General features: G+C 49.1%; 11 protein-coding genes across 11 annotated transcripts; 2 read left to right on the top strand and 9 right to left on the bottom strand.

Annotated features, from left to right (window-relative positions):
* Window positions 1–326: 326 nt before the first annotated feature.
* MRS44_009822 (uncharacterized protein) lies at window positions 327–893 on the bottom strand (the record flags this gene model as incomplete). Its single annotated transcript, XM_046272139.2, has 1 exon — window positions 327–893. One exon carries the CDS (start codon window positions 891–893, stop codon window positions 327–329), a length of 567 nt encoding a protein of 188 aa, XP_046131745.2.
* Window positions 894–1,930: 1,037 nt separating this feature from the next.
* On the bottom strand, window positions 1,931–2,314 carry MRS44_009821 (uncharacterized protein; the record flags this gene model as incomplete). The annotated part of the gene is made up of 2 exons (XM_065620318.1): window positions 1,931–1,980; window positions 2,044–2,314. The coding sequence occupies 2 exons, from the start codon at window positions 2,312–2,314 to the stop codon at window positions 1,931–1,933; spliced, it is 321 nt and encodes a 106-aa protein (XP_065476091.1).
* A 1,077-nt stretch (window positions 2,315–3,391) lies between these two features.
* MRS44_009820 (uncharacterized protein) lies at window positions 3,392–4,234 on the top strand (the record flags this gene model as incomplete). The annotated part of the gene is made up of 1 exon (XM_046276585.2): window positions 3,392–4,234. One exon carries the CDS (start codon window positions 3,392–3,394, stop codon window positions 4,232–4,234), a length of 843 nt encoding a protein of 280 aa, XP_046131747.2.
* Window positions 4,235–4,304: 70 nt separating this feature from the next.
* MRS44_009819 (uncharacterized protein) lies at window positions 4,305–7,990 on the bottom strand (the record flags this gene model as incomplete). Its single annotated transcript, XM_065620317.1, has 10 exons — window positions 4,305–4,852; window positions 4,897–5,071; window positions 5,114–5,289; window positions 5,332–5,480; window positions 5,522–5,646; window positions 5,690–6,590; window positions 6,662–6,764; window positions 6,819–6,921; window positions 7,151–7,626; window positions 7,675–7,990. 10 exons carry the CDS (start codon window positions 7,988–7,990, stop codon window positions 4,305–4,307), a joined length of 3,072 nt encoding a protein of 1,023 aa, XP_065476090.1.
* A 1,442-nt stretch (window positions 7,991–9,432) lies between these two features.
* MRS44_009818 (uncharacterized protein) lies at window positions 9,433–10,557 on the bottom strand (the record flags this gene model as incomplete). Its single annotated transcript, XM_046283725.2, has 2 exons — window positions 9,433–9,679; window positions 9,731–10,557. 2 exons carry the CDS (start codon window positions 10,555–10,557, stop codon window positions 9,433–9,435), a joined length of 1,074 nt encoding a protein of 357 aa, XP_046131750.2.
* Window positions 10,558–13,327: 2,770 nt separating this feature from the next.
* Window positions 13,328–14,266, bottom strand: MRS44_009817 (uncharacterized protein; the record flags this gene model as incomplete). Its single annotated transcript, XM_065620316.1, has 2 exons — window positions 13,328–13,787; window positions 13,875–14,266. 2 exons carry the CDS (start codon window positions 14,264–14,266, stop codon window positions 13,328–13,330), a joined length of 852 nt encoding a protein of 283 aa, XP_065476089.1.
* Window positions 14,267–14,484: 218 nt separating this feature from the next.
* Window positions 14,485–15,099, bottom strand: MRS44_009816 (uncharacterized protein; the record flags this gene model as incomplete). Its single annotated transcript, XM_046276587.2, has 1 exon — window positions 14,485–15,099. The coding sequence occupies one exon, from the start codon at window positions 15,097–15,099 to the stop codon at window positions 14,485–14,487; it is 615 nt and encodes a 204-aa protein (XP_046131752.2).
* A 337-nt stretch (window positions 15,100–15,436) lies between these two features.
* MRS44_009815 (uncharacterized protein) lies at window positions 15,437–16,080 on the top strand (the record flags this gene model as incomplete). Its single annotated transcript, XM_065620315.1, has 4 exons — window positions 15,437–15,578; window positions 15,626–15,731; window positions 15,779–15,915; window positions 15,983–16,080. 4 exons carry the CDS (start codon window positions 15,437–15,439, stop codon window positions 16,078–16,080), a joined length of 483 nt encoding a protein of 160 aa, XP_065476088.1.
* A 623-nt stretch (window positions 16,081–16,703) lies between these two features.
* On the bottom strand, window positions 16,704–19,136 carry MRS44_009814 (uncharacterized protein; the record flags this gene model as incomplete). The annotated part of the gene is made up of 4 exons (XM_065620314.1): window positions 16,704–18,081; window positions 18,144–18,519; window positions 18,605–18,711; window positions 18,760–19,136. The coding sequence occupies 4 exons, from the start codon at window positions 19,134–19,136 to the stop codon at window positions 16,704–16,706; spliced, it is 2,238 nt and encodes a 745-aa protein (XP_065476087.1).
* Window positions 19,137–19,460: 324 nt separating this feature from the next.
* On the bottom strand, window positions 19,461–19,971 carry MRS44_009813 (uncharacterized protein; the record flags this gene model as incomplete). The annotated part of the gene is made up of 2 exons (XM_046276588.2): window positions 19,461–19,866; window positions 19,910–19,971. 2 exons carry the CDS (start codon window positions 19,969–19,971, stop codon window positions 19,461–19,463), a joined length of 468 nt encoding a protein of 155 aa, XP_046131755.2.
* An 883-nt stretch (window positions 19,972–20,854) lies between these two features.
* On the bottom strand, window positions 20,855–22,649 carry MRS44_009812 (uncharacterized protein; the record flags this gene model as incomplete). The annotated part of the gene is made up of 3 exons (XM_065620313.1): window positions 20,855–21,079; window positions 21,208–22,414; window positions 22,507–22,649. 3 exons carry the CDS (start codon window positions 22,647–22,649, stop codon window positions 20,855–20,857), a joined length of 1,575 nt encoding a protein of 524 aa, XP_065476086.1.
* Window positions 22,650–22,911: the final 262 nt, after the last annotated feature.

The following is a 22,911-nucleotide window of genomic DNA, read 5'->3' as shown; positions in this document are numbered from 1 at the left end:
AGCTTTCTCAAGTGAGTATTCTGTCAACTCTGTTGATGCTATTCGTCCGGTATTCTGAGACGAGACTCAGTAAAATAATAAAGGAATAGCCCATAAAGTTTACCAAGATTCTTTATCTAATACCGCCTCTAAATGCTGTGGTGCGTCCAATCAGTTACCAACTGGATGCTGCCATCCAACCCAAGCTAATGCCAACGCCCCTAGAAGTATTGCAATAGCTACACCTCCCAGAGCCGCCATCATCACATACCTCGCTCCACTTTTGCGCTCAGGCCACTTCTCAAGAACACCCCGTGGTGTTGAATTGCCCAGCTCTTCATAAAGTTCTAAGATGCGCCGAAGACGTGGACATCAAAAGCAGGCTCCGTACTGTCTCGAGGCTGGTACAGTTCCTTGACAAAAGATTTACGCAAGAAGTCTCTGATCTGATCATGAGCTCCGTGGCTATCAGTACAGAAGATGACCAGGCAAGTCTTGGCATCCTCTTCTGTTGTCCCGAGCACGATTGGTCGTATTGACATGGAGGGGGGGTTACGCTTGGGCCTCGACAGGTATTTGTAGCGTTTGGACTTCACCATGTGCTCTTGCAACAGTAGACTCATCTGCTCGATGACATCGTTGGCCCGTCTCGCCGTCGCTATATCGATTTGTTTCTTAATCGGTCGTATCCGGATTGGCTGTGGTTGTGGCTGAATCGTCCCGGTGTCGGATGGCGGTTGAGGGCGAGAGAAACTGCTAGACGCCGTGGAGCTGGCTTCGGGGTCGAGGTGGTCATCGTGTGTCTGGAGGCCCGCGTTACTCGAGCCTCCATAGCCAGAATCGGTGTCGGGCTGGGCCATGGCACAATCTGCCGTGCTTTCCTCTGGCGGGAACTCTTGTTGCGCATCCTGCATGACTGGACGGAAGTGGTTGAAGACGGAGAGTTGGAGCTATGCAAGAACCAAAATCTCCATGCTCTGGCGATCTCAGCCGCAGGGCGGGGGGGAGTTTCAGCATACACTTAGCCGCCGAGACGTCGCCAAGGCATATTTGCTATTGGTTGTAACTTGTCAGTGGCTGTGTCAACCAGGGAGGCAACCCCCAAGCCGCGGCCCCTCGTTCCCTCACGCTGACAAGTTCGAAACTTCATCTTCTCGTAACAAATAAACCTGCCAGATCCACAGACTAAAGCAATTTTCGACATTCCCTCACCTTATCCCCTTCTAAATGTCTCCGAGGAGGATCTTGTGGGTCTCGTTAAGACCTTGTGGAATTGGAAGCTCTGTGAACCCTGTCGCCTCGAGCCTGGTCAATCACAGTGCTCGTCGCAGCCTTGTCCGGGAATACGCTGGAGTCAGATGAAGCCCTTCTCCGACCACTACAAGAACATCACGGCTGCCTACGTTCCCGATATGATTGCAGGAACCCGGCTTTATCAAGTCGCAACGAAATATTCGCCATTATACAGGTTCTCAAGGATAGCCCGGATACGAAGCGATCAGAGCTAACGTCTACCCACTTTGCAAATCGCGGCGGCCAAGCCCCTGCGCCCGGGATGCATGGTCACATAGAGAGGATATTAGTAAAGGGACACATTGATCGCAGATAATGCTATGCAACGGAGTAGGCCTATTGACATAGCCCTTTAAGCTGCACACAGCATGGGAAGCTTTTAAACCCACCAAATCGACAGTCTGAAAGGACAACACAATAGCACAGGCATCTACCAGGGATTTAGAGAGCTTGCAATGGGTTGCCCCTTATAGGTGATTTCCTCTTTAGGTAGGTAGACGGGAAGACACGTGGATATGTACCAGGCTTATGATGATGAAACAAGCTTAATTCAACAACCCCATGGCTCTATTTAGAAGGTGCCCAAATGGGCTTCTATGGATTCAGTCGTAGGACCTGTCTCCTACGACCTGAAAAGTCTCCCACGTCTTGACACTGCTTATCGGCAGTGAATTTCCTTGTGGTTGTGGCCCAGGACAACCGCGCAGTCTACAACCAATGTCAGTAAACTTTTCGAGCAAAAATGAAATGGTATGAGTGGTCAATACTTACGTCCTCGGAAAATGTCACCACGGTTGTTGGTGAAGTATGCACAAGGTCCGACGTGCGTTTCCTCCGTGTTCATCCTGGTGCATCCTTCATGGACATAGTCTGTACCACGCGTCAGAGTTGAAGGCGTATTATTTCGGAGGGGAATCAATTTACCGCCTCGAATCCAGTACCAGTTGTTGTTGGCGGTCCAGACTCCGTTACGATCCTGTGTCCAGGCGGATGACACATTGGTCAGGGCAAAGAGGGCGGTGGCCACGGAAATGAAGCGCATCTTGAAAGTTTTGAAGTTGACAAGGTATGGTTGAGAGAGAACTGATCTGTTGAGTCTGCTGAAGCAACAGAAATGTAAAGAGCATCGAGGAGCATCCTTATATATTTCCTGTAGATCCACAGAAACGTTTCATCACCAGTGACAATGATTGTACTCCGGAAATTAGGACTTTCATCAAAATTCAAGCTTGGACCAGAATCGTGACACAAAGTTTATTGACTGATTACTTGCCAAGATCGAAACTAACTTGATCAAGCCAAGTTGTTCTTGGTTTGTGGGACTATGCGCTCTGCCATTGGCTTGATCGGACTTGTGCATGCAGCAGTAGAACCTCGGACTGTATTTTAACTCAGTCCGAGGTCCTGTTCCTGCATTTAGCAGTCATGAAACAGGGCGACTCCTAGACTCAGCTGTTGCCAGCAAGTCGGTGTAGGAAAACTTTGCCCAGACTTGAGAATGCAGCTATCCTCGTCCTCGTCCTTGCGGTCTTTGATGCCTTTGGATCTTTGGTCAGTCATCCCAGCTACTGCGGCTGGCCTCGAACCACCTGCTGCACGGGCTGAGAAAAGCTGTTGACAGGGGGCGCTTGTCGTTGATACCTCCGTGACTTGGAGCATGCCCAGATACCATCACGAAACTGAACAGTATTTTGTTTCCTAGTTATGACCTCGTGCGATTGGCTCTCCTTTCATTCTCTTAATATACCTAGTTGTCTGTAGGGTGAGATAGTAGTTTGAACCTGACAGCTGGACCCCTATTTGGGATGAATCGTCCAAACTACCACCGGCATTCGGCTCAAGGACCGACATCCGAGATTCAAGTCAATAAGGATCTTCGGGAGCTCGGTAGAGTCCGTTTCAGGGGTTTTGCCGGTTAGCGCGGCCGTCAGCTTACACCCCAACTTGGTGATATTATGCAGACTGTGCTGCCGATCCAAAATTAACGGGCCGCCCTAAATGAACGGCTCGGATAACCAGCTCGGACCCCTAGCCAATGACCATGGACAAGATTTATTAGACCTTGGCCCCCCGAATCTGAGTAAGATTCCACTTTCAACTTCAAATTCATCGGTTCAATATGGAGGAGACCAAGAAATCCAACAGCACTGATCCCTCAGCTGGAGTCACTCCTGAGGGAGCACCTGAGCAAAACGAAAAGACCCAGCTCAAGTCTGCTTCATCGCCACCAATCCTATGTCTAGGAGCACCTCGCACCGGGACGGCCTCCCTGATGAAGGCCCTGCAGATCCTGGGATACCCCAACGTGCATCACGGATGGGACGCCTGTGAAGAATACGATCTCCAATGGCAATGGCCTATCTTTGATAGGGCCAACGACGCGACCTTTCCAAACCTCCCGACGTACCGGGGCACGCCCTTTTCGAGAGATGAATGGGATGAGGTCTTTGGCCGGTACGATGCCGTGTCCGACATTGCCTCTCACTACGCCGAATCTCTGATCCCTGCCTACCCAGACGCCAAGGTTATTCTAGTGGAGCGCGACATTGAAAAGTGGTACAACAGCATGGTCCCTGTTGTCAAGGACTCGACAAACCCCAGACACAGGGCCTTTGTGACCAAGGTCTCTTACTACACTGGCTACACCAGCGGTCCCGTCTGCTTCCGGATGCAGCAGGGCTGGACGAGGTCCGAGTCAAACAACGATGTTGTCAAGAACCTCAAGGCGACATACGTAAGGCACTACAAGTACGTGCGGGAGGCGGTTCCGAGCGATCAGCTCCTCGACTTTAAACTCATCGATGGGTGGGAACCGCTATGTCGTTTCTTGGGAAAAGAAGTTCCCGACGTGCCTTTTCCACATGTTAACGACGCTGCAGAGTACAAGGCGAGGGGTAAGAGGGTGCGCAATAAGATTCTCAAGGCGGCGGCACGCAAGTTTTTCTGCCCATGTCTTGGCTAGATGCTAAGAGAGTGGTGTTCTGGAACTATAGATTCTCGGTGTTGTTGATACCAAGTCTCTCATTTAATTTCTATGAATTTAATCTTTGTATATATCTTCTTAGTTCTGCAAAGTCTCCCACGTCTTGTCCCGTCAAACTCCAGTCTGGATCATTAAGCAGTGACTGATATTGGTCAAATGAGTCTCCCAGAGGCAAATCCTCAAGCTCGCCATTTAAATCGACAGAGTGAAGCCATTGATCTGACATGTCCCATACGGGAGGATACCAAGGAGGATATTCATGTGGAGGGTGAGCACTGTGAACGGCGCTTGTATCAGATCCTTGGTGCTCTGAATTCGATACAGCAGTTGTCTGATTGGTTGATGTGGGTGTGTTGGCCTCACGAGAGTTCAGAGTAGCTGAAAGATGATCTCGCACGCTCTGGACTTCTTGGAACCTCTGCCTCGCAAAGGTATTGCCATGTTCAGCCATGTAATGCAACATATCCATTGCATCTTTTAGGCCCGGAGTAGGGTTGAGTCTCTGGCTTGGCTCACAAGCTGAATCAAAGATCATGGTGAGAAGCATGATGAAAGCTGCTGAGAAGACGGCGTCGCAGTCAAAGAAGCCGAATATTGCTGGGCTAAATTAGTTACAATTCTCCACAAGATATGCCACTTACGAAGTATCCCCTTTCTCTTTAGAGCAATTATAACCTCAAGAAGTCGCCTTGCAGCCTCTGAGCAGGTCTTGGAAAGCGTGTCAAGTGAGCCACCCTCGAGTTCGTTGCAGGGTTGGCCGCTCAAGATCATTTGTGCGGCGTGAAGCATGAGAGGGCGAATGGTTAACAGCGTGGCCTATATCATCAGCCTAATTCACGACATAACGAGTATCCATACCTGATAGAGCATGAGATGCAAAGATGCAGACGTCCTGAGTGCGAGCTGTGAGTTGCCGCAAAGACTTAGGGATTGTTCTGATGGGATCTCTTTTGCAATATCGGCCAAGCTCTTGATGATCTGCTGAGCGTGGGAGACAAAATCTTGCTCCTTCTTGAACTTGGTGCCGTACAAGACTATTGAGGTCAGACTTGAATTCAAGCTAGGCGACGACTTACTTGTCATCACCTGCCCAGTCACCTGAGCAATCTTGATATTTGTGCGAATGGCAGCGCCAGTTGGAAATCCCGGGGCTTCAGAAGGTAGGGGCATGCTTATGGCACTGTCGATGATCCCTGACGGCTTTCCATTTGCTGCGGCCAGGCGCCTGACTTGTTAGTGATGTCTTTTCCAAATGGTCTAGCTTACCTCTCTTGCATGTATATTGTCCACCAAAGCCGGTTGATCTGTGCCTTTTCTGACCTTAAAAGGTTCCGTTCAGAATCTTTCTGATGATAACCGTACAAAATGGCCAATCGGAGAGCAGTGTTTATCTAATAAAGTTAGTCGAAGTCGATGAGCAACTGATGTACTCACATAAAGATAGGCCTCCTCCTTGCGGTTTGCCATTTGAAGGTACATGGCCATGAGGGCATTGACCTCAACTGCCAGCCTCCCAAGCCTATACTGGGCGCTTGCTGTAGGTAAATGCGTCTCCACAAATTCAAAGAATGCAGTTCCTGGTAAATCTTCTCCCTCCTCACCATTACCAGCCCGGAAGATTTGTCCAATGGCTAGAACAAGAAGAACCTGCATATACCATAGTTCATGAATCTGAGGATCATCCATGTTCTCGTACAGCCACCCAATGCGATCAGTCAGGCCTCGAAGGTCATAATGACACTGCGTCTGTCCGATGTAGAAGCCGACGGTCTCGAGTAGTCGAAAGGCTTCTTCTTCACTGGGTAGGTGTGGAATAGCTTGAGTAGAAGCTCTAAAAGGTGAAGGATGACTTATCGTAGGCTGTACAGGATTTGGGGATATGGGGATTGTCCTGGCACTTGATGGACCGGAATTTGTCAGTACTTCATGAACCTTTCTCCCGAATTCGTTACTAGAACTCAAGGAAGATTCGGTAGCGATGGTTGGCGTATGATAGTGGGATCTCGACTCTAAATTAGGTGTTCGGGTCTGTGTCTCCGGAATGCAGTGTTGTTCATTTGAAGCATTGGGGACCTGTGATGTGCTGCTCCTCGGGGCGGTTGATTGACCATGGGCCATTGATATGTCCGCGTCCATGACAGGGCTTCCTAGGCTGAGTCCAGGTGTCGGTGATCCAGGATTGAGCAGACCCGAAGACTCTGACCTAGGTCTCGTCCCTTGACTCATGTAAGCAGGATCCGATGGGGCTGGAATCGTCAAATCACCATTGTTGGAGAGCGGCTCTGTACCCTCACTTTCATATCTTGCAAGCCGGCTTTCGAGTTCCGCAATCTTGCTAATGAAAATGTTAGAGAGATCAATAACAGCAAGGTAACCCATACGTCACCGAGTATATCCGCCGCGGACCAAGTGGACTGATTGAGCATGACAGTCCTCGCTTTGAGCAATACTGACACGGCGCGGTACCAGAGCATTTGACCTTTTTGGAGCGGCATGTCTGGCAACTGAGCTGTTAGGCATGTAGAATTGCTGGTATGTAGCAGGACAATACTGACGCAATTACAACCGTACTCTTTTGGGCGGAATTCCTTGACCGCTTTGAAGGGTTTGCAGCACGTCTTGGCGAAGCCGACATTGTGTGGAGTAGCCGAAGAATTTGATAAAGCCTACTGGAGCATTATATCTTCTACAAGGTCTGAAGAGCCAGGTTACGCGTTTTCTAGGTCCCGAGGCATTGGCAGTGCAAGAAATGTGGTCAAGATTGAGTTCGGAGAGGGCCCCCGAGGCCTTTTTCTCACAGGCGGGGCGGACAAAATCACTCATTGGCGAATGGCTTGATTACAAATTGGGACTTGTAGATAAGATCGCCCCCCTGTTATGCTATCATAGACGCACTGGGGGTATGGCTCTAACAGCTCTCTGCCCTCCGCCGGCTATCAAGGATAGATCTTGCTGAACAAGCATGAACCGAGCATCCAGGGTGTTGATGAACCACTCGTGAAGTGTGGGGTTATCGTAGACACCTGCAACTCCAAAGATCTTGTTGTACTTTCGGCATACTTGGCTGACCTTTTCCACTGAAGTTCTGTACTCCTTACTGTCCCAGTTGCCACCAACTCCCAGGTCAATACTCAGGTCAAATGATCCGACCAGAAGGACGTCGACGCCCTCGACTGCTGCGATTTCTTCTGAATTGTTGACAGCGTTTTTGCTCTCAATCATTGCAAAGACTGTTGATCCCGAGTTGTTGCCAAACTCGATTGCTTCGTTTAGAGGTGTTGGTCGCATGTTGAAGAGAGGCATGGCTCCTGTCATTGAGCGGCATCCATGAGGAGGGTACTTGGAGATTTTCACAGCTGCCTTTGCTTCGTCTGCTGGGGGTTAATTGTTGTTCAACTGGATACTGACAGTGTTCTTACCTGCGCTCTCAACGTGAGGGAATATCACACCCATGGCACCTCCGTCAAGCACCCGTTGAACGAAACCATTGCCGCACTGATGAGGGACTCTGACGAATGGAGTAATGCCTGCGAGATGGCCGACATTGCAGAGATTGCTTGCCTCAGCAAGCGTCAACCAGGCATGTTCGAGATCGATAAAGAGAGAGTCGAAACCGGCATGTCGAGCCGTTTGAACGATCTGAGGACTTGTAGATAGTTTTATGCCGAATGACTTGCAGACCTCTTTGCGTGTGACGCATCTAAGGAGGTTGTTGGTGTACTGAGTCGAAGCCATGGTTGGGCACTTTGGTGAGGATGACAAATTGGGGATACGGACAGTTATTGAGCTGCCTTTTGTCTTGGAAGTTTATATCTACTCTATCGGACGTCATCTCCGATCCAAAGCAAGCTGTTCTTCTTTCTGAAGGTCGAAATGTTGAGATTCATGCGGGGTTGTTGTACCTTCGGAGACGGCGGCCGAGGCTTGGTGGAACCATCTGCAGGATGTTTAAGGCAGTTAAATGTCCGTATAGCCTTCTAGGCAGTTTTTTCTCACCCTTACTTCAACTCCCATGTATAAATCACGCATGAAAGGTTAATAGGCATACTACGCGCTATGCTACGCTGTGCTATCATGATGTGTACAACAGGGTAGCTAGCCAATCTACGACGGCAGGACCCCTCGAATGCCACATAGACACGGAAATAGCTATTTATCACAAAATAATTATTTTAGGGTTTATTTAGAGGCACATTAATGTTCATACTCCTAGAATATCAGAGTTAAGTTGTTGCTGTCTCCTTTCTACCCGAGTTGCCGCTCCTCTATCCAAGTCATTCCCAGTCTTTGTTTTATATAATACCACCTCTTCGACCATGTAGACTCTTTAATGATTATCGCTTTCTCTGACGCTCGCCACTTAAAGCTACCTGTACAACGAAGCAGGCTTCTCCAGTGGTTGACAATGTGACTAGGGAGAACCATTGTGTTAGTATTGGGACTTGATGCTATGATGCGTTGATCATATGTTCTTTGTTGTAGTTAAAGCCCGGCCCTCGATGGGATAAATGAGCCAGAAGACTGTGACTGGGGAGAAGCTGAACTACAACAGGGAAAGGGAACAAGCGGCAGGTGGGCTTGCGTGATTTGCACCGCGTGATTTTTGGTCTCTCGTTGGTGTTGGTTGCATATTCGAAGACGGCATATGATGCCCCCTGGCTAGACTGGCCCAAGCCCCCTTGCGAAAACCAGGATTACTACCCTCGTGTCGGAACCCTCGGTGTCGCCCCTTGTAACCCTTGTACGGTGACTTGAGCCTGACAAACAACAAGGGGGACATGTGTACCGTAGCATCGAGAAACCCAGACATTCCAACTCCTCCACTTTTCCACTTTTAACCGAGATCCTACAGTAAAACAAAACGTGGGAAACATGCACGAAACAAGGAAAAGCTCCGCATTGGAGCAGAGATGACATTTGTTTTCTCTTTCCCCAGTCTTGGTGCCTCTTTTCCCCCGACTAGCCACCACATGCCTTGAAGATGGGTCTTCTGGCCCAGTTATCACATCAAGGGCCGGGCTTCAACGATATCAAAAATACAAAATCAACACATCATGACATCATATCCCAATTAACAAAGTGGCCTTGCCTTGAAGATGAAAGGTAAAAAGAAGAAGAAGAAGAAGAATGACTGAAAACTACATAGATTACAAGATTGATGCTTCTATACAAATACATTACTGTGTTGGTATTTCACGGTGGTTAGTTCCTCCAATAGCTCCCTGTTTCCTCCTCCTTGTCGGTGTTCGTCTGAGTTTTTCTTGTTCGATAACCATCACCGCACCAGGGACAAACTCGACGCCTCGGTTGCGGCTGTTGTGCCGAGTGTGAAGCCTGCGGTGGTTGTTGAGGTTGTCCCTCCGGTTGAACTGGCCTCTACCGCAGAACTCGCATGAGAAACGGTTCGGGCCCTCACCGTGATAGCTGCACAGTCTATTAGTGATAATGAGGGTTACGACGCGTCTAATAACTTACGATTGCTTGTGTCTCTTGAGGTGTTCTTTACGCCTGAATGCCTTGTTGCAACCTGGATAGTCACAACTGCTCCAGACCGGATCCGCAGGGGCAGGGTCGGGCTTGACGGATCGTTTTCTGGGTCTTCGGGTCTGAGCATGTTGAAGCTCGGCCGTCTTGCGCTGAATCTCGTTCACCACCACCTGCCGAGGTCGAATTTGTTTTGGTGAAGCCGAGTCGTGGTCATGATAGGAGTCGTGGACATAATAGGGAGCCTCTGGCTGGTGGTCGATGTTGAGCACCTCGCCGTTGGTCTGTGGGTAGGAGATCGGGCTGTCGCTGGCGCAGGACCAGGGTGAATAGATCTCAGTCGCTTCGAAACCCGAAGACATCTGGGTGGGTGTCATGACGAAGGAGGTAGCGCTAATGACAACCCCGGGAGAGATTGGAAAGCAAGGACTCGATGGCGTTATCGGATCCATAGAGCCGTTATGTTCCATGTCTATCTCTCTGTAGTGCAAACCCACGAGCTCCTGCTTCATGGGCGTGTTTGGGGGGCAGTCGGGAAAAGGGATATGCTCCGGCTTCGTCTCGACGACAGCGTCAAGCATATAGTCGCCCACAGTCGAGCGAGGAGCCGCATCAACACCGTGAGAGATATTGTAGGATCCATCAGGTTCCAAAGCTGACAACTCATAGGGTGATGAAAATCGAGATGTAGGAGTGAAAGGGTCGTAAGAAGAAGAGGCAGAAGAGAAACTTGAGGTGTAAGGGTATGAAATGGACTGAGTGTAACTGAAGCAGTTGTCCATATCAAATTGAAAGTCTGACTTGAATTGATGGGCCATTGTGAAGGGAGATGTTTTGGGTTTGATGAAAGAAATAAAGTATTGTTCGTAGTCGGATATGAATTCTTCAAGACAAACAAGTGGATGAGAAGCAAGAATGCTTAGGATACGTCCCAAGAGGCGTGAAAGGAATCTGATAAAACCAATGCACACATGACTCTTGTCGAGAATGCATCGACGGGCTTACCTTGAAGATATACCGTCGGATGGAATGAGTGCTGAGGAGATCGAGACATCCAACTCGTAAATCCACTCCTGACAGATTGAAAAATGATGGTATCATTCAAAGGGAGCGAGATAGAGACATATGATCTGCCAGTGGGTTGATGGCCTGCAGACGTTGAGCTCTCGCCTCTCGTCACCGGAGAGGTGGTGTCAAACCCGTAACTTGGTCCAACAGTGGGTCTAGAATCACCATTTGAAAAAGAAATGGGTAGCGTTATCCGGTATGCTTGCCATTCTAGACAAATCCCGATCAGTGGACAGTGGCTAGGCATGCACCGTGGTTGCGGGTTTTGATACCACCTCTCCGGTGAGCAGAGTGAGAGTTTAACAAACAACCGGGTAGTCTTGGAGTGGAATACGGTCGATTAAGCAGGGAGATTTTAGTTCTCCACTGTGGGCTAGTTGGTGCTTGAATAGCCTGATGTTTTGGATGGATTGATGTCAAGATACGTCAAGCTAGACCAGAGCAAGAAGCTTGATCTTGGCCCTGCATGAACTGGGGTGGCTAGATCTGACGCGAACCTCTTCTATCTTCTCCCCGGGCTTATTAATACGCTAGGGCAACGAGAGAACCTATCAAGATGTATCTCCGCGGGCGTCTGTAAGGGGGAGTGAGAATGGGTGTTGTGCAAGTGGATGCCACATGGTTCTGTGCCCGGCCCGCCCTCGGCTGCACCCGAAGGAATGTGACATGAACTCGAAACAGATGTCGAAACGAAATTGCAGACTAAAACATGTGGCCATATGACGAGGCCATTTCGCTAACGGTATCCGAGACTCGTTAGTTCGGCGTCGGGACCATAACAGGGTTGGCCCGTGTTGAGGGTTATGCCTCGCTTTAAAAGGGGGCTGGGAAGAGGCATATCCAACTTTATATAGGCAGGGGTTTCTCCCGTTCAAATCAGAGTCTCGTGTCTCTTTACCTTGACGTTACTCCAGCTTGCGGGCTAGGTATCTAGAGTTCGTCTAAAACCCTGTCTTCCCCACCAGCCAGCCACGAGGCGAAGGGAAAGATACTGAACTAACGCAGGGGAAGATCAAAAGAGTTATAACCGCTGCTTCTTTATAGCCAAGGAATTAGAAGACCTTCCCCCCTCTGATTCGTCATTCAAGGTTACCTCCTTGCCTGTTGCCACCCTCCAGGCCCGACCGGCTGGACCCGGCTGAGCCGGGTTGAAGATGGCATGTCAGAGAGATTGTTTCCCCCTCAAGGTAGTTCGGTGGTTGGGTAGAGCTCGTTTTCATCTCAACTCGGACGTTCATCCAGAGTTTGGACACAGGATGCCACGTGGATTATCAAACTACTGCACGGTCCCCCTTCCAGGTTGGCTACAGCCAGGGGTCAGACCTTCTCGCATGCCAAAGCCAACCAATTCTGGTATGGCTTTGAGACTGCGATGTACTTGTTACGAATTGGGTTGACAGGTCTCGGATGGACTACCTTCCACACTTGCCGGGGGACGGCAGTTGACAATCTTCCTCAGCCTATCACCCTACTCCAAAAGGTGATTACTACCTTCTACCCCCACGGAGGCCTGAGGAGACTCCGCGAGGTGTCTTATTCGGCTAGAGATGAAGCTTGGCACGACCCCCCTTGTCCAAATCTGTTGCCACATTTTGCCTGACAGCGAAGGGCTCAGGACCGCTGAACCTACCCTCGTACCGACGAACCGCATGCTTATTTTTCACTGACGTCTCCGTCATACACAAGATCAAAGAAAACACTAACCAACACATAGCAGCATTAGAACCCAATGCTGCAAAACACGTGTATATGAACATAATATTGAGAAATATCTGGCCGTGCCATCAAAAGAAATTTCTAATCGACGCTGAACTCATAGCCCGTCACTCGCAAAACGGCGACTTTATGGTAGCAGAGCCATCGTTAAGCCGCTTCGACAAAAGCGAAAGATACCTTTCAAAAGTTACTACATGAAAGTCAGGTTATATCCTTTGCCACAAGAGCGCATAGCGCCGAGGCTTGTTCAAAACTGAGAGCTCTCGCTCAGCTGAGCAGCACAACTGCCCAAGGCCCTCAAGAGGTTAGCACATGTACTTACGAAACTCGATTAATACAAAGAAACAATTGAAATTCAAGAATGTAATTTGGGTTGGTCGGGGGCTGTGGTTTTGGGAGACTTGAAAATCTATATGATGAAAGATCTTCCTTTACACAGGTTACAGGGTGACTTGTTCACGGAGAGGAAGTCTTTGAGAGAGGCTTCATCAGCTGCACGAGAGTTCTTTGATCGAGAGCAGACGCCTACCCTTCATATCAAGGAAAAGTTCACTGCCTTGGTGTCTGAATAAGGAAGAGACTTGGAAGGTGTGTAAGCAGATAGCATTTAATCAAGTTGATGGAGTAGAGTATTGACCTCTTTTGCTTCTCTCCTTCTTCAGCCGAGTAGTTCATTTCAAAGCTAGAGATGAGTACCTCTATCAAGGATTATTCCTCCACACCTAAGAACTTTGTGATGTTTTTGACGACTTGATTATCACCATCTACGCTATCAGAAAGCTCCTCGTCTACCCATCCTTCAGTTCAGCCACCGGCAAAGTCGATGAGCCAGATATTGCTCTCTTGATCGACGACGACATTAGACGCCTTGCCGTCGCCCCAAACCACACCAAGCTCATGTAACTTATCTACCGTCTCGCATAGCTGATCTGACCACTTCTTCTTCAGCTCCCTTGGTAGAGCTGAAATATCCATATCCTGTAAAGTGCTGCCGGAAGAACTTGGTTGAACCCAATCGCGTAATAGACCGATGATATCTCTTGAATCCGCAAATGTGACATATCCTTGAAGGTGAGGGACGCGGATATTCACAGCAGGGCCGCTGCCAGCATTCCATATTTTCTGCATGGCGACCAGCTCCCGTTCAAGGCTTGGGTTTTCGAGCCCTTGGCTGTGAGCCTTACAGAGCATGGTTTGGGGCCCAACACGAGCTTTGCATACGGCGCCATAACCGCTGACAAGAACTTCCTGGACATGTACGTCCCTAGACGAGTATTAGGGTGTCGTTTTCATGGCCTGGAATTCTGTCACAACCGCAGGGTTCGGCCCAGTATTGGGGACGGAAACCGACTCCTCTGGATCAATAGGAAAGATGGTCGCCTTTCTGGCGATGGTCTGGAGACGATAGTCGAGAGTCTCAGGATACAGAAGTGAATGCAAATCCTTGCTGGGCGCGGTGGTGCTCAAGGGTGCAATTTGCGAGAAAGGGATTCGTCCGAGGTCCATAATAATATCGTAGATTTGATCAGTGATGGCATCGTATTCTTCGTAATCAGCAAGGATGGCCTCATTCACGAGACGGATCATTCGATCCTCGAGGGTCTCTTCGGTTCGATTAGGGCTTACAAAGAGGGACAAAGTGATGCGTCTGGCATTGTACTCAATGGTGACGTCGGCGGACTCATCGTCGCCACCGTTCATGGCAACGATTCCAAGCCCGACACATTCTGTTGGGGCACTCATGGTCAAACTGAGGGTCGACGCTTAAGGAGCTAAGTTGGTAACGATGAATTGATGATTGCTTTATGCTGGACCTCTATAGTGTACTAAACGACCATGCCGGGATAACGGTGTTGAGGTTGTCTCATAAATCAGGCACCGAAGCAACGAGGTAATCTTCGCAAGTAGGTGGTGAGCAGACGCTTGTATTCTTCTCGTCAACCCAATCAACTCATTTTCCATCAGTTGCTCTTCTCCCTCGCAAGAAGCTCCTTTCGTAGCTGAGCTAGGGCCTCCAAAATTGTTGCCTGTCGGACCTGATCCCGATCACCCGGGAAATGGAATGGACCTAGTCCTCGGGCCTGTTCGGGGCTAGCGATGCCGATAAATACCATGCCCACCGGCTTGCCGTCTTGCGAGTCCGGCCCCGCAACACCCGTGGTGCCGATCCCCCAGGTCGTCGGTGTGTCGGTGCTGGTTGCGGTCCGCGCACCGGCCGCCATCTGCTGAGCCACGTCTTCGTGGATGACGCCGTGCTGGGCGATGAGGTCTCCATCCACCTTGAGGAGATGCTGCTTGAGAGGTGTCGCATAAGAGACAATGCCGCCTCGGAAAACGGAGCTTGCTCCAGACACAGAGGTGATTGTTGCCATGATTCCTCCGCCGGTCAACGACTCAGCCACACTGACTGTCTCTCCGGCCTTCTTGAGGAGACGGATCACGTCCGCAGCGACATCGCGGACGGTCTCGGAGGTTCGCTTGACGTACTTGGGCTCGACTGCCATGGTTGAAAAGAGATGAAGTGGAGGGTGGTGTCGAAGGATTGTGCTGACGGTGGAGATGCGATATTTGAACATTTTTGACTCGATCAGGCAGCAGGCTGCTGGTTGCCTTGTTGTATGCCTTGTGATTTAGTGCATATGATGGGCCAGCGTGGTACCAGCTGGCTCACTTGCAGCGAAGATCCTTGTTCGCTGGCAAGCCACGATAAGAAGGGGCTGAGGTCAAGAGCTGTTTGGGGTCCGATTGGCAAATATATACGGTCTGCATTTGTTTCTTGAGGCAACCTTTTGCCTGACATCTCACTGCATGAGGCTGTCGCCCGGTTTGTTGCGTGATAATGTAGATATATTCTGTAAGAAATGCCCAATTTTGTCGACTGCTGGAGCATGAATTCTTGACTGTTTGATCGCCATGTCCGACGTCTGCTTGCAATGTCGCTATTACGCCCAAGACCCGGCACATACCTTTTGTGACAAACATTGCGCTAGAAACGCTGCCAACAATGCTCCCAGCCTGATCGAGATTCCAAGTGACCATGTCATGTACCTCAACGGTATGTCCCTATCTCTGGCTTTGTATCTTCAAGGCCAGTAATTGTAGCCGCTTCCGCCTTTCATGAAGGCTGGAACGGAACCCCACCACCGATTCGGACCATCGATCTAGTCACATGGACCCAACAGTCTCGTAATGAGTTTGAGGCGTACCGGTGTGACTCTTCCAAGTAAATGTCTGACACATCTCATTTGAGTATAGGGACCAAATCGAGAGCCGAGGAAACTTTATCGCCATGGGCAAGTACGCAGGCAACGAGCGGAAACGTTTCCGTGGTGCCGAGAGAGCTTGCACGATTGGTGAGAATGGCAATGTCACAATGTGCTACAACGGGGATTGTAAGTTTGTGAGGCGCTCCGTGAAGGATTCAGGCCATATCTGGACCTCAAACGACGCACTGGATAGTAAGTGATGTTGATATCATTCCTTCAGTGACTGACCTGGATAGCCACGGTACTAAGCTAGGTCCTAGCCTCTATTCAACCTACGACACGTCCAAGTAAGCGCATCATCCAGCTATCCATGCTGTCTCTCACCTAAACAAGGCTGCAAAATATGCCATCAACAAATTTCCCTCCAATGTCTATGCGTTAATGCTCTGCCGAGTCGTGCTAGGGAATTCTTACGTCACTGAGCGCGAGATGCCTCTTCTCCAACAGCCGCCACATAGATATGACTCAGTCAGTGTGTTGCAGTTGAAGAAGTCGCGGCTAATTAATGCAAGTTTATGCAAGGCCGAGACCGTCCAGTCATTTCAACACGGATGAAAGTGTTGTTTATACATCACGAGCTATGCGACCGGCGTATTTGATCATCTACTAAGTCTAGCTTAATCTTAGAACATGATTGTACGAATGAGGATAGGATGTTCATTTATACTCACATGGCGATGATTTTGGGAAGGGAATACATGAACATTTATAGAACAGTAATGTAGGAACTGAGTTGTCTTTCATTCAAGCTTTGATGGCAACGCCAGACTACGCCTTGTACGGCATTGCTGCATTAGATTTTAATGGCAGAATCAATTAATAGCTGTCCTAATCTTCTGTTTGACGGCCTCTTTGGAGATGTAATTGACTAAGAATAGGAAAATAAAGGAAATACATCAAACTCACAAGTTCATCTAGACCAACACCACGTCCTCATCCCTGACACCCTCCTTCGTGAACGGTGTTGTGATACTTTTTAGGCCTGTTACCCTGTCTGCAAAAAAGAAAATTCCCACACGCTTCCAGCAGCTTATTCCATTGTTGGTCTCTGAACGGGCTACTGCAAGCCCTGTGTACTGCCACACAGTTCTTCCATTGCCATTGTTGCTGTGCTTTTGCTTCTTCGAAGGCTGATATGAGTATTCTCTCCCGGCTCCCATATACCAGGCTTCCTTCAACAACAAGATCATGTAGATATCGCCGGGAAGAGAACACCCAGGAGTCACACTGATATCGTCATGCACATATACCATGGCCATCTTTGGATCCCAGGCGGATTCTCCCAACTCATGACGCCCAAATGGCAAGATTCGAAGAGTCTCGTCGTCCCACTGAAGTGTAGCTGGTACTTTTTGTGTTCTGAGTGTAATCGAGAGACCTTGGAAGTCATGGAAGAGAACATCCTGGTCTCTCCAAGGCCAGAATCCAAGCTTGGGATGGTTGAATGATACTACTTGCGCCCGATAGGTTGCATGTCGTAGCTGTGTGTACATCTCCATGGTGATCTGGAAGCTCACGGCGTCTCGTTCTGAGAGAGGATGCGGAGTTCGAGGAACAGAGAACCAAGACCAGGAAGGGATATAATCCGGCCTGCTCTTTGACTCTTTCCGACAAAGCTCTCTTGTTTCCGGAGTGTGATCAATGGACCACAATAGTTGTAGGTCGGCAAACTCTTTCCACATGCCAGCGAGATAAGTGAGTTTCGTCTTGTTCTGTATGGCCTTGGCCACCCCAGCAAAGGCTATGGCTCGATCTTTCTCGAACGTGAGGTCTCTTAACCGGTATTCTTGGACCAAACTGTACCATTGACCGTTGAATGTTTCAAACTGGTCAACACCATGGAGGATAGTCTCAAAACCCGAGAATATCGAGTAAAAGTCCTGCTTTGTTCGAGATACATTGACTGGCTGTCCAAGTAGTTCGTCCTTGACCCCTTCGCAACACTCCCAGAGTAATCGAGGGCCTCCATAGTAAACGTTTCGCGGACAGAGGATTCGTTCTTGGAACACCCACCCTCGAGATAGTAGAGGCCAGAGATCGTCTTGTGCCATGGATGCCCAGCTTGAACCTATCCACCCAGGGGCGTTTTGAACCAGGATATACTTGGACGCCTTTCCAGTACTTTGCTTGCCCTTGGTCTGCGAAAGCGTGGGCCATATCTTGCAAGGCAGATCTAACCGAGGATCGCGTAGAAACCTCTTCTGTCCTTCGTCGAGAGGGGGTAGATGTATGATATGTTGCAACTCGTCCGTCCATAAACGGATGCCATCTTGAGTGATTCCTTCTTCCAATCTTCCTCAGAGTCTTGGATGATGCACAATGAGTCGATCCAGATGTACCGAAAGCCCAAATACCTAGTGATTCGAATTGCATCCAGATACTTTGCGGGCAGTTCAGGCTCTGGGATCTTGGTCTTGAAGCTTTCCAGGAGGGCTTGCTTGAGCTGGGGGCATAACGACGGATCCTTACCCCAGCTGTGACTGAGTGTTGTATATCGCACACCTTTGAGGACAGACGGTCTACATTCCAGTTTTATAGTCCCGCCACTGACATCAAGGAAGCGGGAGGGTAGTTCGCCCTTCTGAGCAATAAAGCGGGAAAAGTTACCACACTTTGTGTGGCCATTAGCACAGCTCTGGAACCAACTCTTGACTTGTGCCAGCCCGGCGTCACTCTTGGATGAGATGGTGACGGAATCCCAGTCCAGCGTTCTCTCGTTGAGTTTTGGGTCTAAGCTTGAGTTAGCAGGATTCCAGCTTTGGCACGGTCTTCTGGCTCAGTTATCCCATCGAGCCAGCTTTGGCACAATACTCACAGGAAGGCGGAACGACATAGATCTCACTGCGGCCTGCAGGCTTTTTGAGTAGATCCTCGTGCTCACGGACAGCTGCGAAGAACATGACAACCGTGCCAAACCGTCCCCTATCGTTGGTAAGCTTTCGTCTCTTTCTAACCCCGCTGATCACCTACATTGGGCGACCTTGACCAGATGTTTCTGTCCCTGCGTGTGCCGGCGGATCCAAATCCCTCGCATGAATCTTAAGTATGAGGCGTTCGTTTGGGTTATGCTGACGATTGGAGTTGTTTTTCAACAGGTCACCCATGCAATTAGCCCACAACAGGGCGCAGAGATGACACCCACTCAAGGAGCCAGATTTCAGCTCATCCATAGAGCACAGATGCACAGTTTCAGTCGTCCCAGCTATAATCCAAACTTCCTCTACCATATCCTTCAGGAGCTGAGACTCGCTCGTGAGTTTATCACATCTTGGACAGAGCTGATGAAGGGGGAGTGTGGTATCTTCGGGAACGAGACGTTCGTAACGATCGTGGTGAAGTGAGGCCATAGCTCGTGATGTCAGGTGTGCCAGCGATCTTTAAGTCATGAAAATCCGACATTTATCATGAACATTGTGTTATGTCGTTATGTTCAGGTGAGCTTCAGTCTTGCTTTTTATAAAGAAAGAAACACTCCAAGTATTCCACCCCGCAGAACTTCGGTATCCATGTAAACCATGAGCCAATGCAACGTCGCCTCTAAGCGCCGATAAACAGCCACCAGCGGCTAGGTCTACAGACTCTCTTGCGAGAGTGAGCAAACCTTTCAAGTCTCTAACAGACTCGAACAGTAAATTGTTATACTGCCTCGTGGTTCGTTCGTTCAATGCTCCTTAAACCGTCTTCTTGGACCGATCCACACTGCCAACCTTTCCAAAGAGTCCCAGCACAGTCAGCCATCGATTCACGTTGAGAAACGCGCTCACGCCGACATTTCCCCAGGTCATGTCATTCCAAGAACCAACGGCCCAGAAATACTCGGGGCCAGCTCTATAGATGGCGTAGATGTGACCAAAGTCGGCGAATCCAACCGCAACCAGGTATCCAATGGCAATCTCGCGATGTTGGGTCCAGCAGCAGATGAGAGCTATCGGTGCTAGCAACAGCAACACATTCGCCATCTGCCAGGACAAGGCTACTGCTTGTGGCGTAAAGTGGTCGTCCATTGCAGCGGAAAAGGGGGCCTGGTCGGCGAAGTATTTGAATGGATCCATGAGAAAGTTGGTGTACGCCCAGACGCTATTCAATTAGTAAAGAATACCATTATTTGGCAGAGACTCACAGCATCGCGGGCTCAATGACGCCGAATAGCGCCAACGGCCAAGCGGGAAGACAGGACGCCATAGTGGAGCTATACCAGGTATTAGGGTTTCAGATAATGCAAAGAACAAAGAACAAGCCTAGGGATGCTGAGGGAAGGAATTTTAGCGAATCTCACTGACTGATAATTGCAATTAAATAAGAGGCAAAGCGATTGCAATCGGGGCCGTGGTTGATAGTAAGCGCTAGCGATGGACAGTTAATAACATGCTGTTGATAAGTCGGGCTTATCCTTTAACCTGTGTGTATTGCTTGTGTTGTTGTTCTTGAGGGAATCCCCTCTTTCCCTTTTGGGCCACGACGTGGCCTTCCTAATTGGGCCTAGTGTGCCGACGGTCCGGAGATCACCCGGCCCGACATTGAAGGCACGTGACCACCCTCAGAGCTATTGTACAGGGCCCTATCCAACACATGCAATCCAAAGAGGCTTAAATTTTGCCCAGTCTTATAAGAGTGCTAAGATGATATAAAGTATACCTAATTAATATTTCTTAAAGAAACTAGTTATAAGTTTTAAAATAATAAGAAAAGTTTTAATATAAAATCAAATAATAATTTTATATAAAAGCTATAAATTACTTTTAATAAGTTATTTAAAAAGAAATAAAATTATAATTAATTAAAAAGTAAAAATTTAAAAAAGTTATTTTTATATGTAATATATGGTTTATTAGATTATAAATATAAAATAGTATAATAGCTTTAAAAGTAGTTATAATAATAAAGCCTTCTCCTTTCTTATAAAGTAAGAGTTATCTCTCATGGTGGCGCTGAACCCGCCAGCAGCGCGTTACGATCATTACACAACGGGTACGGCATGGGCGTCGAGAGGGTGGACAATGCAGGAGCGTGTCCTCACCCAACGCGCCATCATGGTCTTGAAGGACCAGATCCTGTGGGCGTGCGGTCAATCCTGCTGGGCGGAAGAGAAGAACTGCGAGACAGCCTTGGCCCGGGTCAGCTGGTTTGCGCTCCACGAATCCGAGTTTCTTCTCAACTCGTCGCTGCGAAACTGGTTCGCATTCGACGATGAGGGTGCCAGGTGTGGTACAAGCTGCGGCACTTGGTCCTCGATGACACCGGAAGGAATCTCACGGTCGAGGGCGACGCGCTCGATGCCTTCTCTGCGATCCTTAAGGATTTAGTATACCTATACGGACATAATTACAATAGTCCTGCTCCAAATTATATGCCATCTGCCGATTCTAGCATCCCCCTCAGCTCAGAATCTAGTTCTATCCCTTGTTTGGTCATTGAGACTTTGAACTTGTCCCAGATGTGAAGAGTGGGCGCCTGGTTGCGACCGAAGAATTCTTGTGCGCTCAATAATGCGTTCTTTAAAAATACGCTTTCCACGAACAAGTCACCCTGGATCCTTCGGAGTTCAGCAATATCTTCCATCGTGTATATTCGCAAGTCCTCCGAGATATCATTTGCCAGACCATACAAGACACACTGATGGATTTTGATTGCTTCTTCGTATCGACCAAGGTTCTTGAGGATATGTGCCAACTTAGTGAGAGCGTTGGGCAATTGTTGAGCTCGATGGGGCGAGGACTCCGAGTTTCGCACAAGGCTCCGTGTAATTGCCTCCGCTGCCACAAAATCACCATTTTGTGAAAGGCGATTTATGAGTGCAAGGTCGGCTTTGAATCGTTCATGATGATGTAGTCCCAGATGCTCCTTGAATAAGCTACTTATAAGCTTGAGAGTAGACTCTGCAGTCATAGGCCCCTCGTTGTCATGCCAGATATTGCGACAGATGTGAAAAAGTGGATGGGATTTACCAAGCTTTATGCCAATGAGATCCACAATGAATTGAAGGACCGAGCGAGACACCTCAGGCATTCTCTTCAGGCTTCCATGTGGGTGAAGCGTCGTCAGCACCTTAAGGAGTAAGGTAGAGGGCTGAGAAAGAATATTGTCGGTTGCCGTTCCCCAACAATTGTGGAAAGTGTTCCATCCGAGAGCTGTCGACCCAATCTTCAAAAGGTACACTGCGGTCTCTAAGTCATGCCAAAATTGGTTGGCTAGAGCTTGCAGAAGCATACCTGACTCGCGATTAGAGCCAGCCTGGGAGGGGGGAATTTGCGGGGCAATTCGACAATCCACATGACAGAAGGCGACGAAACTCTCAATGTACGTCTTTGTGGAGAGGAGGATCAGCTCTCTAGGGGATGTCTCGCCGAGTGGTCTTGGTGGCGGGCCCACGATACGGTTCGCAAGGGCTCCTAGTTGGTGGTTCCTGGGTGTCTCATCGACTTGCATGCTGATGAATGGAGTATCAGAGCCACCCTCCCGTGCCTTTGCTCGCCAATGTCGAAGGACGCGGTGGTGCTTCACGCTATGGCCTCTAAACACCATCTGGCCTAGGTCCTGGCCATTGGCTAATGCCTCGCGTACTTGTTCGACTAGCGTATCCTTCTCTCTAGCCTTGTAGTTCTTCATGGCACCCCATTGTTTTAACCTGCTAGTGTACATGCGGCTACTGCAAGAAGGATCCAACGGCCAAGGTTAGATCGAGAACTTTTTTTTTTTTGGGATCATGGTTCAACTTACGTTGCTTTGAAGTGAAACTCGTTCTCCAAGATTCGCCGGACCTCTCTAAGAGGCCTGTCTTCGGTAAGATAAAGGCGGATGATATCATCTCGGCGACTCTCCCAATCTGCCCGTGATGTCGGATATGATCCTTCCCGGGACATGGTTGAGAGTGGGTACCTGCAACTGTGAAAGGCAGGCGGTGAGTGAAACGACTTTGGCACGGGCCGTGTTGATCCCACTAATCCATCGAAGCGAAGAGCAGAAATCTGACAATGGTGGATGGGCTTGTAGCTTTGAAGCCATGCATGACCAGGCTGGCTGACTTTTCTTGGATGCGCTGCTGCCTAAACATCAGATCATGAACTGGTTTACAGAAAGATGAAATTGCAGGTTGGTGCGCCACAACTAACGGCAATGTCAAAT

Source organism: Fusarium solani (genome assembly GCF_023522795.1).
Source record: "Fusarium solani strain SB1 chromosome Unknown bctg00000006, whole genome shotgun sequence".
In the NCBI taxonomy this organism is placed as follows: Eukaryota; Fungi; Ascomycota; class Sordariomycetes; order Hypocreales; family Nectriaceae; genus Fusarium; species Fusarium solani.
Note: the sequence above shows the minus strand (reverse complement) of the source record. Positions and strands in the feature narration are given on the sequence as shown.